At 39.5% G+C, this 14,401-nt stretch overlaps 1 protein-coding gene across 8 annotated transcripts in view; it reads left to right on the top strand.

Annotated features, from left to right (window-relative positions):
* Positions 1-14,401, top strand: part of Ccdc148 (coiled-coil domain containing 148) — a 339,132-nt gene that overhangs the window by 219,567 nt on the left and 105,164 nt on the right. For all 8 annotated transcript variants that reach the window (NM_001362393.1, NM_001001178.2, NM_001362394.1 and 5 more), the window contains one exon: positions 6,753-6,893. In NM_001362393.1, the coding sequence (NP_001349322.1) occupies positions 6,753-6,893 (141 nt within the window). The remainder of the gene's footprint in view (positions 1-6,752; positions 6,894-14,401) is intronic.

The raw sequence follows: 14,401 nt of genomic DNA, 5'->3' as shown, positions 1-14,401 counted from the left end.
CTCCTAAGAAATTGGTAGCCCATCCTGAGAATGTGATTCATGTTGTTCAAGGTGACAGGGACATAGAGAAGCAGCGTCTGGTCTGGACATGGTGAGTTAGAGCCTCCCAAGAGAGAATAAGTCCAAGCTTTGATTTAAGTAGGGTCAGGAGGAGGTAGGTAGATGAACGATAGAGGGCAGGCTGCAGATTGTCTACAATTTTACCACACCATACAACACCCCAAGAAGCTTAGCTTGGCATAGCCCTGGCAAACTATCTACATATATATGTGACGTTCTATAAGCTCTAGCAAATGCAGCTTTTAAGGTCTTATTATGTCAGTCATGGGTACTGGTCAGACAGTACGTTTTTTATTTCTCCCCCAAGATAATTACAACTTACTTATGTTTCCATAACTGTGACTGATACAATGTTAATGTTTAATTATCTGTAATTGTTTAAGAGGACTATAAAATATGCATGTTTCTCTTTGCTGTTCATTATGCTTTCAAATTAAGCTGAAGAGTGTGTGACCTTTTGTATAAAGAAACTTCTGCAATCAGTGAAATTGAATCAGAAGAAGAGTGACTGTTGAGGTCACATGGCTCAGTCCTTCCTTTAATATGTGAGAACTCTGTGACACATTCGTTCAAAATAGTAATATTGTTGGTTAGTTGCAGAGAAGGGACTGAAATGCCTGTGTTCACTATTCACTTTCTTTATGCAGTATTGACGTAACTGATTTTTTTAAGAGCCCACAAATTTGATGTAAACACGTGTTAACACTGTTACCTTGACGTTAAGTCCAGTGATTGCCTTTAAAGTTTTCAGGGCTTTATTTATTTATTTTTTAAATTTTCATTGCATTTTCCCCCTGTGAGAACATATTATGTTGTAGCTTCCTTTAAACCATTTTACTTAGTGCAAGAGCAAAGAAAACGTGCTAAGCACTCCAGCTTAAGTCTTAAAGTTATTTGTAGCTGACGGACACACTTTGGATGCTATTTTTTCCCTTCATGGGCTAAGATCTCATTCAGAGATAGTGTACTTAGCAGGAATATTAAAACATTTAACTAAAGACCTGGAAAAAATGTCCTGTAGTTAATAATCCGAATAACGTTTTTCTTAAAATGTGCACCTGGCTACCAGGAAGGCACTCTTCTCTCGTGGTTATTATTGTCACACAGCTCTTCTCGCATGCTCTGTTTGGAGCTGTGTAATTAGAGCCTTTAAAATGAAATTGCTGGAACGTTCTTCTGAGCTGTTCTCCCTTTCAGTCGGCGTCACTCACCTTTCTTTGCTTTCTTGGCCTATTGTGCTGTATTGTATCGATTCCTTCACCCACCTGCCAACTCCTTAGTATTAGGACTCTCAGAAAAACCTAGCAATGGGTTGTCTTTCTTGCCACAATCAAACCTCCCTTTCTGAGGATGCACTGGGTAGGACTTTTCCCCCTCAATGGCACCTTTCCCCACTGTTTGTCACCTTATTCATTATGTGATTTGAAAAGCCCCATTCGGCTGTACCCATGGTTTGAGCGCCCAACTCTCATTGTCAAGATCGCACAAATCTGGCTTGTATAATCATGTCTTTGGGCACAATTATAATCACTAACAATGTCATGAGTTATTGATTCAGGTGAACATCTGAGGCCTCTGACTGTTGCAGTCATTCCAACATCAAGCAGAAACAGCTTGGTTTCTGAAGGCTCATGTCTTACTTCAGGTTCCCTGGCCCCATGCTTCTTTTTTCTCTTGCTGACATCTGCAACCTACTGGTTTGTGACTATTGAACTTGCCTGTAGTTTTACAGTCCTGTGGTGAAATCTATGTGTATCCTTCAAAAAAAAAAATCAATGTAAGATGTCTTTTCTGAAGAACAGAAGAGGGATTCTTTTATACTTTCAAATGCTAGAAAAAGGCAACTTTGTCAACTTGGGCACACTGTTTAGCTTGATTAATTGCTTACAAGGTCATTATTAAGTATTTATGATGTACCAATACTCTGCTTGACAGTGTAAGGGGGAGGCAAATGTATGAACTATGTTCTAAGTGGAAACAATATGTTTAGCATAATTAGTGAGCAGTTATAGTATGGTACATGAAATAAAGGAGAGGTGCATGCAGTAGAGATGTTTTATGAAACCCATGAGCCATGATTTGAACCCCAGCTGGGTGATAGGTATGAAATAGAAATATGAAATAGAGGGAAATCAAGGACATTGCAAGACAAGAGTTTGTCACCTCTTGAGGTTGAGAATGTGTTGGGGTCTTAAGAGATGACTCACTGGTTAAGAGAAATGACTGCCCTTCTACAGCATCTGCGTTCAATGCCTAGGACATGCATGGCTTCTTACAACTGTCTGTAGTTCCAGTTTCAGGAAATCCAGTGCCTTTTTCCAGCCTCTGTAGGTGCCAAGATTGTACATGGTTCATAGAAATACAGGCAAAACATACAAAAGAAAGAGCAAGAATAAGAACAGTCATTTCAGGCCAAGAAACAAGCTTGCATAGAATTGCATACTAACAATGTGGGGTTAGGAGTGAGAAAGTCAACTTAATCAATTGACATCACCCTTGAGAACCTTCTAGTCTTGTTCAACACATTTAGCTGAAAGATTTTGAGTAAACTAAAGAATTACAGCCAATCTCAATGGTTTTGAAATTGATTTCTTGAAATACTCATCTAACATTAAATACATACATACATACATACATACATACAAAGAAACCAAATTATATACGTATATAAAATCATCAAATTATATGTATAAAAATCATCAGGTTATTTATATCATCAAAGATTGTTGTGAAATGCAAAGAAACATTTATTTTGATGGACACACTCTTTATACTCAAGGGAGTCTTGTGGTCCCACTGACAGAAGCAGGTATATTTGAGGAGAGACAAGTACTCTAGGCTTGGTATGAAGCTGTGGCAAGACCATAGACCCCAAGTTTAGCTTTGGAACTCTGGACCATAGAAACACTAGCAAATAGGAAAGTCTTTAAGAATTTGTGTGGAGTTGGATTTCGGACAGAAAGCTGATAATGTAGATTTTACAGTCAAACCTTAAGGAGAAGATTTCATAGAAGAGGCTTAAATGATGAAATAGAGAGTCATACTGGAGGTGAAATAGGGTACAGATTAGTGGCTAGGGGCAGGGAGAGAGAAGCATGCAGTGTTGCAAGTGTAGGAGGGAGCTATGGCACAGCATACAAGGGAAAGAATCTTCCTTGCCAGGTTGGTCAACAGGTGGATGAGAGAAGAGAACTATCTCTTTAAGTGTTCCGGAGGGAGGCTGTTGGCAGCAGTTGTCAGGACACTGGATTCGACTATGAAATTGCAGAGAAAAGATAGACTTAAAGGTAAAGTATGCAGCAGGATGCTGGGTAGTGACATGTTCTAGACTTCCAGTCCAGGGAACTCAGCCATGCTGATCAGAGAGAGGGAGTGGGGTAGAGACTGTACTTGCAAGACAGGTGCAGGCATTTTCTTGTTTATTTTCATAGATGTGGCAAAATATATTTTTAGAAAAACTAAGAATTTGAAGTTAATGTAAAATATTTAAAAGGTAAACTATTGAGTCACTTTAGTCATATTTGGAAGATATGTCTCAATTTTAATTTCATATGCTATCAATGAATGATGCTTGAATGAAATACTTGCAAATTTATCTATTACCTTTTGTTAGAGGAGGTTTGCACGCTTGGGTAGTTTTCCTTTGTCAGCCAGATGAGTCCAAGGATCAGAAAAAAGTTAGAGTTTAGTTTTCATTAGTCTCGTTTGTTTTTTGTTCATAAAAGAAATGTGCGTTTACAAAAAGGAAAATGTATCCAGCCTTGAAAGGTTAGAATAACTTCAGAGGTTCTATTATCAAGTCGGTAAACCTCTTTCCAGAAGGCTCTGTACAGATGCAAGAATTACTATATGCTAATTAAATCATACTATAAATGCAGTTTACATTGTTAATTGCATCTAAATATTATAGATGTTTTCTTATCAACAAATATAGAAATGTAGCATATTTTATCAGTCATAGTTATTGTATGAATGTACAAAATTTTAATTAAACCAACTTCTATTGCTGGGTATTTAGACATCTCCTGAATTTTCTGTTTTAAACTACGCTGCAAAGAGAATTGCTAGGGTACATTTTTTTGTGCACTTGTCTAGTTGATAGTTGTCTAGTCTATTATTTGTGTGGTTTCTATTGCTGTGATAAAGCACCACGACCAAAGGCAACATAGGGAGGAAGTGTTTATTTCAGTTTAGAGCTTACAGTCCATAATGAAGGGAAATCAGGTCAGAAACTCAAGCAAGAATGTGCATGCAGGGTCTGAAACAGAGGCCATGGAGGAACACTGCTTTCTAGCTTGCCCTCTATGGCTTTGCTTAGTTTGCTTTCTTATAGAACCCAGGACCACCTGTTCAGGGCTAGCACTGCTGATAGTGGGCTGGGCCCTCCTACGTCAATTTTCCGCAGACTTACCCTCAGGAAATTTGATGGAGGCATTGTCTTAGTAGGCTTTTATTTTTTAAAACCTACTTTAATAAGGGTTCTTAAGTACTTCAACCCCCCTTATAGCCCAAGAGGAAGATGGCTAATAGGACAAGGGGGATGTGGACCTGTTTAGAAGTAGTTCCTTGGGGCAATTCCAATCTTTGTTGTCTGCAGCCCAGTCCACTTACAAAACACCAAATATGAATCAATAGTGGCTGATCCAGAAGAAACTGCTCTGCTGATTGGAACAATTCCACTGAAGTGGCAAGAGGCAGCCGGAACTCCATCAGAACTTGTTTGGTGTGCTTCTTTCTACAAGGTTACGACAAATGAAGAAAGCAAGGCGAACTGATGCCAGCCTCCTCCATTGTCTTTTGGGTTACACTCTTTCCAAACATGATATGTCCTCGCAAGTGTCTACTCCAGCAAAACATCACATGCCCTTTCACCAGATAGCTTCCAGAAAAACACCACATGTTCATTCTCAGCAAAACATCCTCTCACAAGACAGCTTCCAGAAAAAACATCACACGACACAACTGAGTCTCCAACAAAACCAGAAATTCCCACTTTGTCTCAGTTTATGATTCCCTCTTCACAGTTAACTCCAGCTTGTGTCAAGTTGACAAAACAACTAACTAGTACAATGATCCTTGGATAATTTTTCTGGAGGCAGGGATAAGGATGAAAGGCTGTGTGTATTTTATATTGTGAAACATATTTACATATTGATAAGAGCTATGAAAAGTATTTGTCTAACAATAGCACATATTCATACCCAGGAAGTTCCGTTCTATGTTTGCATCTTAATTTATGCTTATTTTCTATACTTATATTGTAAAGTAGTTGGAATATTTCAGTAGTCTTTAAACCTTTTAAGGTCTTTGGACCATTTCAGAATTTGAGTAGTAGTTGGATATGTGATGGTGTGTGTGTGTGTGTGTGTGTGTGTGTGCGCACTCATGTGCCTGTGTCCATGTGTGTATGTGGGTGCCCATATGTGTGTAGAGGACAGTGATCAACACTGGGTATGTTCCTTCACTGTTCTTTATCATACTTTAAAAATACTACTTTTATTTCTTTTGCATGTATATAAGTGGGTATACTTATGTCACAGCACATATATAGAGGTCAAAGGAAAACTTACAGGAATGGAACTTATTTCTGTGACTCTGGTGGGGACTGAACTTAGGTAATCAGGCTTGGCATCACATACCTTTACCCACTGAGCCATCTCATTAGCCCTATCTACCATAATTCTTAAGACAGGCCTTCTCACTGATAGCCAAGAATGTGTTGCTTTGGCTGTACTGGCTCTTCTGCAGTCCCAAGAATTGCCCTGTCTCCACCGCTCCTAGTGCTGGGGCCACAGTGCTACACTTTGCTTTTTTCCATAGGTGCTGGGGATCAGACTCAGGTCCTCATGGTTACATGACAGACACTTGACTAACTGACCCATCTTCCCATGCCCCTAATTTTATATTTTTAAAAAGAGCTGTTTAATCTAAGTTCAAGATTTATATACATGTATAAAAGCAGATTTTCTTGTTTAAAATTTATTTTATTTAGAAAGTTAATGTTTTTAGTTGAAATGGGATTATATTACTTTCCCCTCCCTTTCCTCTCTCTAGCCCCTCCTGACTACCATCCCTCAAACCCTTCCTATTTCCCCAACTCTCAAGTTGATAGCCTATTTTTTCTTTTATTGTAACTCGTGTGTGTGTGTGTGTGTGTATGTAATGTGCTGGGTCTATGTTTGTTGTCTGTGTCTGTATGGTTTCAGTACTGGCCACTGGCCATTCTTCACTGGACAACCAATAGCAACTCATTCTTAAGAGAGGTTAGTTCTCTTTCTCTCAGCAGTTATTGGAATGAAACATATTTGCCTTCAGATTTTGTCTAGGGGTGGGACCCTATGAAACTTTCACCACTCCACATTAACATGTCCATTGGCAATGTATTTCATATACAAAGCAAACATATTATTCATTGAGCTAAACACAGCCTAGAACTTTTTGGAAGTCACAGATTCTTTGAAGTAAAATCATACACTTTTATGACTCTCTGAGTTCAGCTAAAGAATATGTGGATGTGTTATTTCAAAGTTGCTGTTTTCTATACTAGCATGCATACGTACATCCTCACATACACATAAAATATACATGTACATTTGGAAAAAACTTGAGTCTCTTTGACACAAAACCTTGTCCCATATGGCATCACGTGACAGTGCACAGTTACAGAAATTAAGGGTTTCTATGTGTTTCAGGTTTCTCAATGGCGAGCCCAACAAGAAGAGCTATCAAGACTGGAAATGGAAATTTCAGCCAGAAGAAGAGAAAGGGAAGAAGAGAAAGAGAAATTGTGGAAAAAGAAGGAATTGCTACGAAGGGAGGAGACAGAGATTAAGGTATGCAATCTCCTGCTTTCTTGGATGTGTGAATGGGTCCTTAATTGATCCACTGAGCTTTGATCCACTGTGGGAATTTGCCATAGATTCTCCCTGGCCATCCCAGGAACATATGTGAGAATTGATCAGTTTTGCTTTATCCTTTCTGTGATTGCTGATGAGAGCACCTATGTTGTTGGCTTGTATGAACACAGGTGTCTGTGACTAAGGTCATTGTATATTGGGGGAAAAGGGCAAAATTTGTGGCTATACTTAAGTCTTGTACTAAGAAGGGATATGGTAAAACTTTCAGTGTACAAGGAGAGCATTTCCGTTTATGGTAGTATAGAGAATGATAGTTAGAAATGTACTTGTTGGCAGAATACATTATAGTGGGTACAGTGTAAAATTCATAGAATGCCAAAAGGCCCTTGAAGACTTCATTCTTGATTTATTAGATATTTTCAGTTATACAAATTTACCATTCTTCTTTTGGACAAATGTCTGTTTCTAAATCTAAAAAAAAAAACACCTCACTAAAATCTTATCCATGCCCCTGAAGTTCTGCTGCTGATCTACAGAAGATGTAAATGCGTGGGGCTTGTTTTGATTATTTTATTATAGCATCTAGACATTTTGTCTGATCCTGCAATAAAAATTTCAAACTTTGCAGTAAAGGTATTTTAGTTAAAAATGTTATCAGAGTTGTCAAGCAACATTTCAGGAAGCTGCTGACTCTGGAAACCATTCATGAAAAGCAGTTACCTCGTGACCATGCAAAGAAAGGAAATTGATCTGCCACAGAGCTCCTCCAGTCTTGCATACCAGGGCCCAGGAAGTTCACTTGATCTGCATGATGTAGAAAATGATTTAAAAAAAAAAAGCTGCTTACAGTGCTGAGAACGACTGATTAACTCGTGTCCATTGGTGGCTTTTGCACTGTGACCGTGGTTCATGTTTTGGGGTCCTGTGATCAATGGAGTCTGTGGAATCCTTGTTTAAGGAGTTTTTCCTTCAGAGTTGAATACTGGGGGATAAAGGAACTGTGGACTTTAAAGCTCTGAGCCAGTTTTGCTGCATCTCTGACTCCTTACTTGCCCTTGATCTTGACCTGTGCTGTGTCTCTGCTCCATCAGGCTGAATGTACTGAGAGGCAGCATGTGTGCAAAGCGGCACACTGCAGGTTCTATGACCACTTGACAAAGTCAGCCAGTAAGGGGTTGCTTTATGCAACTCTAATATTTTTTAATTAAAAATTGAATTCCATTTATCCCTCTAAAGAACCAAATCGGGTGGTTTCATCAGGCCCACATTAAGAAAGGTGATTTCTAAAAGGAATAACTTCGAGAGCCTCAATAATTAGTAAATATTGATCATGTTTCAGATAATGGAAGTGAACTGTGTATCTTTGTGGGACACTCACTGTTTGTTAGCTGTCATGAACATTTAGGATTTGAAGTGTGCATCCCTAGATATACCTTCTATGTAGATATATGCTTCTATATAGCATTTCTTCCCAACAATTAAGTATGGCCCCAGAAAACATTGTATATCTAAGAAGACAGTGCCTCTCACTACATTTAGAGCAGGGAATTGCTGCTCACTGTCTTCTTTGCAGTTGATACAGCAGATTTCCAGAAGGTAAAGAAAGGATTTCTAAAAGGTGAGTTAGAAAGATTTTCTGAGTTTTCAGAAAGGGATGACATTTGGCTTCAGAAACATTAAAGCAAGTGAGCGAACACAGAGAGAGCAAAGGGTGGAATGATTGACAGCTGTGGTGGCCAAGGTGATGGCAGGACTAGTAAAGCCTAAAGCAAGAAGGCACTGTGGAGATCAAGGAGAACTTCACTGACACTAGTTGCAATGTCCTTTCTATGTAAGCCCTAGCCTATAACCTAGGAGCATCGAGGAAGCAGATGCTGAAATGCTATCAAGGCAACCACATACCTAATTCATTTGTTCAGGCTTCAGATGCATTCCGTTAAGCTGCCTGCAGGGCCTCACTTCCCCATCTTGCATGTGATAATGAGGAACACATAGGAAAGGGGAGACCAAATATCTCATGCATGTAGAGTTGTGGTAATCCTATCGTGCTTCTGCATGCTCTGACATTTGATTTTAATTCTTAGAAATTTTACAGTGGCTAGGTATCTGGTTTATTTCACTTACTTTATTCTTATAGTAATTTTTTCCATTTAGGAAATATTTTTTAAAAGACAGAGATTCATATATTAGTACCCATCACCTAGCAGTGAAATTTTTCATATGCTTCATATTGTCTCACATTAAAAAAAAAAAAAGGAAGTGGTGTATTGCAAAGTTGAAGTCATTCCCACAGGCCTCCATCTGTACCCTTTTCTCTTCCCTATAGGTCGGGTTTCTGTCATCCCAGGACAACACATAGCAGTTAAAACATTTGGATGTGTAGGCTGCCATTTAATCTTCTCTCTCCATGAGCACTATCATTCTGCACCATCCTGCACCGCTCCTCCTCCCATCCCAGTTTCTGTGTTAAACTGTTCCCATGCTAACAGCACAGAGTAGAGCTGGTTTGTTTTTCCTCTTTCATTAGAGTTTTTAGTGATCCATAGTAGACACCACTGCCACCTTCTGCATTCTCCTCACTGGCTTTCACGCCAGCCTGCAAAGGTTTCTTGTTCTGCCCCATGTGCAGCTGTGGCCACCATGCACACACCCTTTGGCTTAACCAGAGCTTTCTCTATCTAGGCGGTTTTAGGAGTCAAATAATTATGTTGTAGGATCTATGTGTTTTTAATTTTATATGATTTTTAAACTTTATAGGATTATTATAATTTTTTTGTAAATTCTGCCAATTTGACAAATATGAAAAGCATCCCACTAGTCTTTTAATGCTTATTTCCATTGTTATTTGTGAGACTGAATAGCTTATGGTTACTGGAACATTTTCTCTTTCATAGTTGCTTATCTGTACTTCTTATCTGTTTTCCTATTCGTTATTTATTAATCTATAGTCTGGGCTTACAATTACAGGATACTATGTTTTAATCACCTACTGGAGTTATGTGGACTTTGTTTTTCTGGTCATTTGCCTTTTAATATTGCCTGAAGTTTCTACAATTTCAGAGAGTTTAAATGACTAAAGAAGAAAGGGATTTATGTCTCCTTTATAAATTATTCTTTCCTTTCTGAACTAGGACTCAGTAATGAGAACATCTCTGAAGACAGCTCTTATTTTTGTCTCTACAGAGGGCCATATAATTTATAGTGTCTCAAAACGAGCTTCTGTGTTATTGTCTAGAACTGGGACACTGTGCTGTGAGCCAATGTGAATGTCAGAGTTCTCATGCATGACACTAGCTTGGCGTTGTGCATCAACCCCTTTGATCCTCTGGTGCCCAGCCTAAAGGAGGCTGCCCTGCCAGTTCTCAGGGAGTGGTCGTGCTGTGCTTATCCCTACTCAGTGTCTCACCAAGTCCTGGACTACTAGTTGTTCTAGTCAGCTACTCAGACCCTTATTATGGTCTAGCCTTCCTCTGACATCAGCTACATCTCCTCGGTCTGATTTTGGAGTTCATCTTTCTATTCAACCCTAGGGCTGTGCCTGTGTGTGTGTGTGTGTGTGTGTGTGTGTGTGTGTGTGTGTGTGTGTGTGTGTGTGTGTGTTTGAGAGAGCGAGAGAGACAGAAACAGAGACAGAAGAAGACAGAGATTTTGTTCAGCATTACTACACATTTACATTTGCATATTTATTCTACATACTTCTACATAATGGTGAGTTCCATTATCAATAGACATACTGATCAAAAGTTCTTTATTCGGTACAAACCTAAACTCTCTTTGTTTTAACTCTTTTATATGCTAGAAGCAAACTGTTTTTCCAGAGCATTAAAGCACTTTGGCTAATAATCCCCCTACAGGTGATAATCCCGCTGACAAAGCCCCCTGACTGAGACATGCTCTTTCCTATCTCTGCTGCTTCTCCACTTTCCCACCTGACTTTCTTACGCCCAAGGAAGCAGCAGAGGAGCCAGATTAGCTCTGCCCTGCCATGGACCTCACTGGAGAATGTCTGGACAGGACCCTCTCTTCGCCCTAGTGCTTCTTCCTACAATTTATATTTCAGGGCTCACTTGCTAAGATAATGTTTTAGTTTGTGTCTGGTGCTAAAGTTCAGTCTTATAGGTGCTCAACACCTTAGATTACATTTTCTCTGTGGAATTCCAGTTGGATAGAATATTTATAGTTTTTGTGGCTTTATTTCAAGACAAAGACAGATGTTGATTAACTGAGATTAGATAAACTGTTACCTGTTAGGTAATTTTCACAGGCATCTCTCTATGCTTGAAATTATTGTCATGAAAAAAATCAGAGGGTGGAGTCTTTTTATGAATGAGCACAGAACTATTCTAAGAAACAAAATTATCGTGCTAGATTGGCGTTAAAATGACGGATAATGTAATATCGGTCTCTGCACCACCATTTTGCTATATGTGGCTCTTAGGATGGTATGAGAAAATCATAGAATTTTCTCTGTATCATAGGATTTTAGGAGATGAATTGCTATGGGATGATAAGTCTAGAGTTCCATGGACTCCAAGTTAGTTCTAGCTTTCTCCCAGGATGGAAATTGTGAGCAAGGGTCATATACTAGACATATGTCTTCCCCTGTATAGTGTTTGAAAATTCTCTGTAAACGTAGTGAAATCCAGGACTGCCTGCATCTGAACTGGGAGGCATTGCTGGGCAAACCAGGATGCCACCAGTGAGTGTATAATCTTCAGCTCTACCTCAGAGATACTTTGGGGAGGGATCTGCCATTCTGTGAATTCTCAGGTCCATGAGCCATCAATTCAGTAAATGCCCAAAGTCAGCTTCAGTGGAACGTTGGCACTTGAATGTTCAGGCAAATACCCAGAATTACATACAGCTGTAGAGAACCTTGGGGAAGGAGACAGTGTAAAACCAAAGGACATAGGCTATCTAGCAATGATAGAGTGCAGGTTATAGGCTGGGAATAGTTCTTCTGCTCAGAAGATTCCAGAAGCTCCAATGAAGTGGAAAGTTTCTGAATGTGTCATGTGATGCAGACTCACATGGTGTTTTGCTGAGGCAAGACCCATGAGAAGACACATGGTATTTGGAGAGAGTATGAATACAACTCAAGGGACAGTGAAGGTGCTAGCTCTGCAATACTTCATTGGTCTGAGGTCTTCGCTGATCTTTGCTTTGTCAAGAGGGGCATAGCACAGAACATTTCCTGGTGTTCCAGCTGGTCCTGGTTGCTCTTACTGATTCATGCCCATTCAGCGGAGGCCTGGTGGTTTCTGCTAGACCATGCCACTGTTGCTGATTTGTGTTTGGTATCCTGACATCTGACATCGGAGATTGGAATTGCCTCAAAAACCTACTTCCAAACGGATCCACCTCCCCTTGTCTGATTTACCATCTTTTCACCCCTATATTTTAATGGTAGGCTAGAAGTGGGGTTGAAGCATTTGAAAACCCTTATTAAAAGTAGGTTTTTAAAAAACCTAAGCCTATACCCCATTCTCCTGAGAGAATTTACAGTTCAGGTCACTGTTCTCTCAGTGTGGGGAATTTGTGGGTTCATATGAAAGAAAAATTTTGAGTCTCCTTTGAGGTACTATATAGCTTGATAATGTACTATCAAGCTTTTAGGTACTGATCTAAAAACTGTGGGTGAGGAATAAGAGGTGGTCACAGAATATTGATAAAACTTAAGATCCTTAAGTGTAAAACCCTGTGTTTTTAGGACCATTGGGGTTTAGAGGAGCCAGCAAGTAAACTGAGCAAGCTAGCTTGAAGATGTTCTCTGAGATTCCTTCCCCAGCCCACTCCATGCCTTTCCTCACCAGAACTGGAAATAACATGGAGCTAAATAAGATAGCACAGATGACTACAAAACAGAGACATTATCAGAATGACCCGATCACAAGAGCCTAGTAGAGAAGACTTCCTATGGCTGGTTGCCCAGGGTGGCTAGAGATTTGAAGGACAGGAAGACAGGACGTGCCATCCATGGCCAAAAGACTGATGGGGCCATCAGGCAGGGAACATGGATAGACTTGCACAATTGAGTCAGTGAAGCAATGCCAAGCTCTAACTCACAGTCCTGTGACCATAGGAACTTAAGTCTTTTAAAAACAAGAATGCAGTTGGAAGCAAAATTTTCTACAGAAAAGAATTCTGCTTTGTCCATACCTTAGATTTCAGTACTGTAACTTCAAAAGCAGAGAGCTCAACTACACTGTGCAGGACTTCTGCATTACATAATTTTGAGCTTAAAAAGCTGTAAAATCTTGTTTTGTACTACCAAATCTGGGTTAATTTTTGTATAGTAATTGAAAAAAAATCACTAAACTGTGTTCTGGAATACCAAGCATGTAGAAGTAGGTTTGGATTTGGAAGTGAGAAAAAGCCAGAAGAATTTTGAGGGTATCCCTTTTGAGGTTGATTAATTAAAAATAAAAACAAAACATAAACAAAGAAACAACATAAAAAAAACTAGATTACCTTCAACAAATGACTAGTATAAATAGCAGTTGTTAAAGACATGGCTGATGAAGACTCTTAACAAAAGTGATCAGTTTTGGAAGCAGGGGAAAGGCAGGCTTGGGGACATTAAAGCTGGGTAAAAAAAGGAGGTGGCTTGTGGACACTAAAGCTGGGTAGAAAAGGAGTTCCAGAGTAATGAGATTCATTAGGAGGAGATTGATTTTGATAAACTGTTCAACAAAAAGGATGCAGACTTGATGATTAGGGAAATTGTCAACCAACTTAGAGATTCTCTTTTATTATAATAATCTTATTGGATAACATAGATAAGGGGCTGGATGTATGATTATATAATCCTTTACAGAAGCCTTCAAAAGATCAAAAGGTCAACACATTCAGTTGTATGAAAGATCCCCCCAGAGTTTAAAGGTCTTTCTCTTAGATCTTTTGAAATGAGAAGGACCTCAGAAGTTTAAAGCTGAGGACTCTCAGCCACCTCCCCAGTTCAGAAGAGTGAAATTATCTAAGAAGACTGTTTGTGTGGCTTTAGTCTAATAGATACAAATCCTATAAAAACAGTGTCTTAAGACAACGTCTGAAATAGGGAAGCATGAAAAGAGGTTACTGTCTGCCCGGAATTCTCCTGATGAAAAGCAGGATGACAAAGTGTCTCAGCTGTCAGCCTCTACTACCAATCATAAAAAGAGGGTTGGGATGGCCCAGAGCATGGAATCCTGAGCCTGGAGGGCCGACTTAAACAGCCTAGATATTAGAGGTTAAGGTTGGTGTCTAGAGGCACTTGGCATTTCCAGGTACTTACTTCCTGGCACAGGCTTCCATCTGGCTTCAGAAAAAGCTAAGATTACTTGTATCTCCCTTTATGAAGATAAGCTGAACACCGCAGGCAGTGCTTCCTGAAGATGGGTGGACTCATGTCTTCCTTTTGACCTTGAACCATTTTGGGACATGGGGAATGGGTTCCTGCTACCTGAGCACTAGAAGATAAACATTCTCTAATAAAACTTTGTATT

This window comes from Mus musculus, chromosome 2 (assembly GCF_000001635.26).
Source record: "Mus musculus strain C57BL/6J chromosome 2, GRCm38.p6 C57BL/6J".
Classification (NCBI taxonomy): domain Eukaryota; kingdom Metazoa; phylum Chordata; class Mammalia; order Rodentia; family Muridae; genus Mus; species Mus musculus.
Note: the sequence above shows the minus strand (reverse complement) of the source record. Positions and strands in the feature narration are given on the sequence as shown.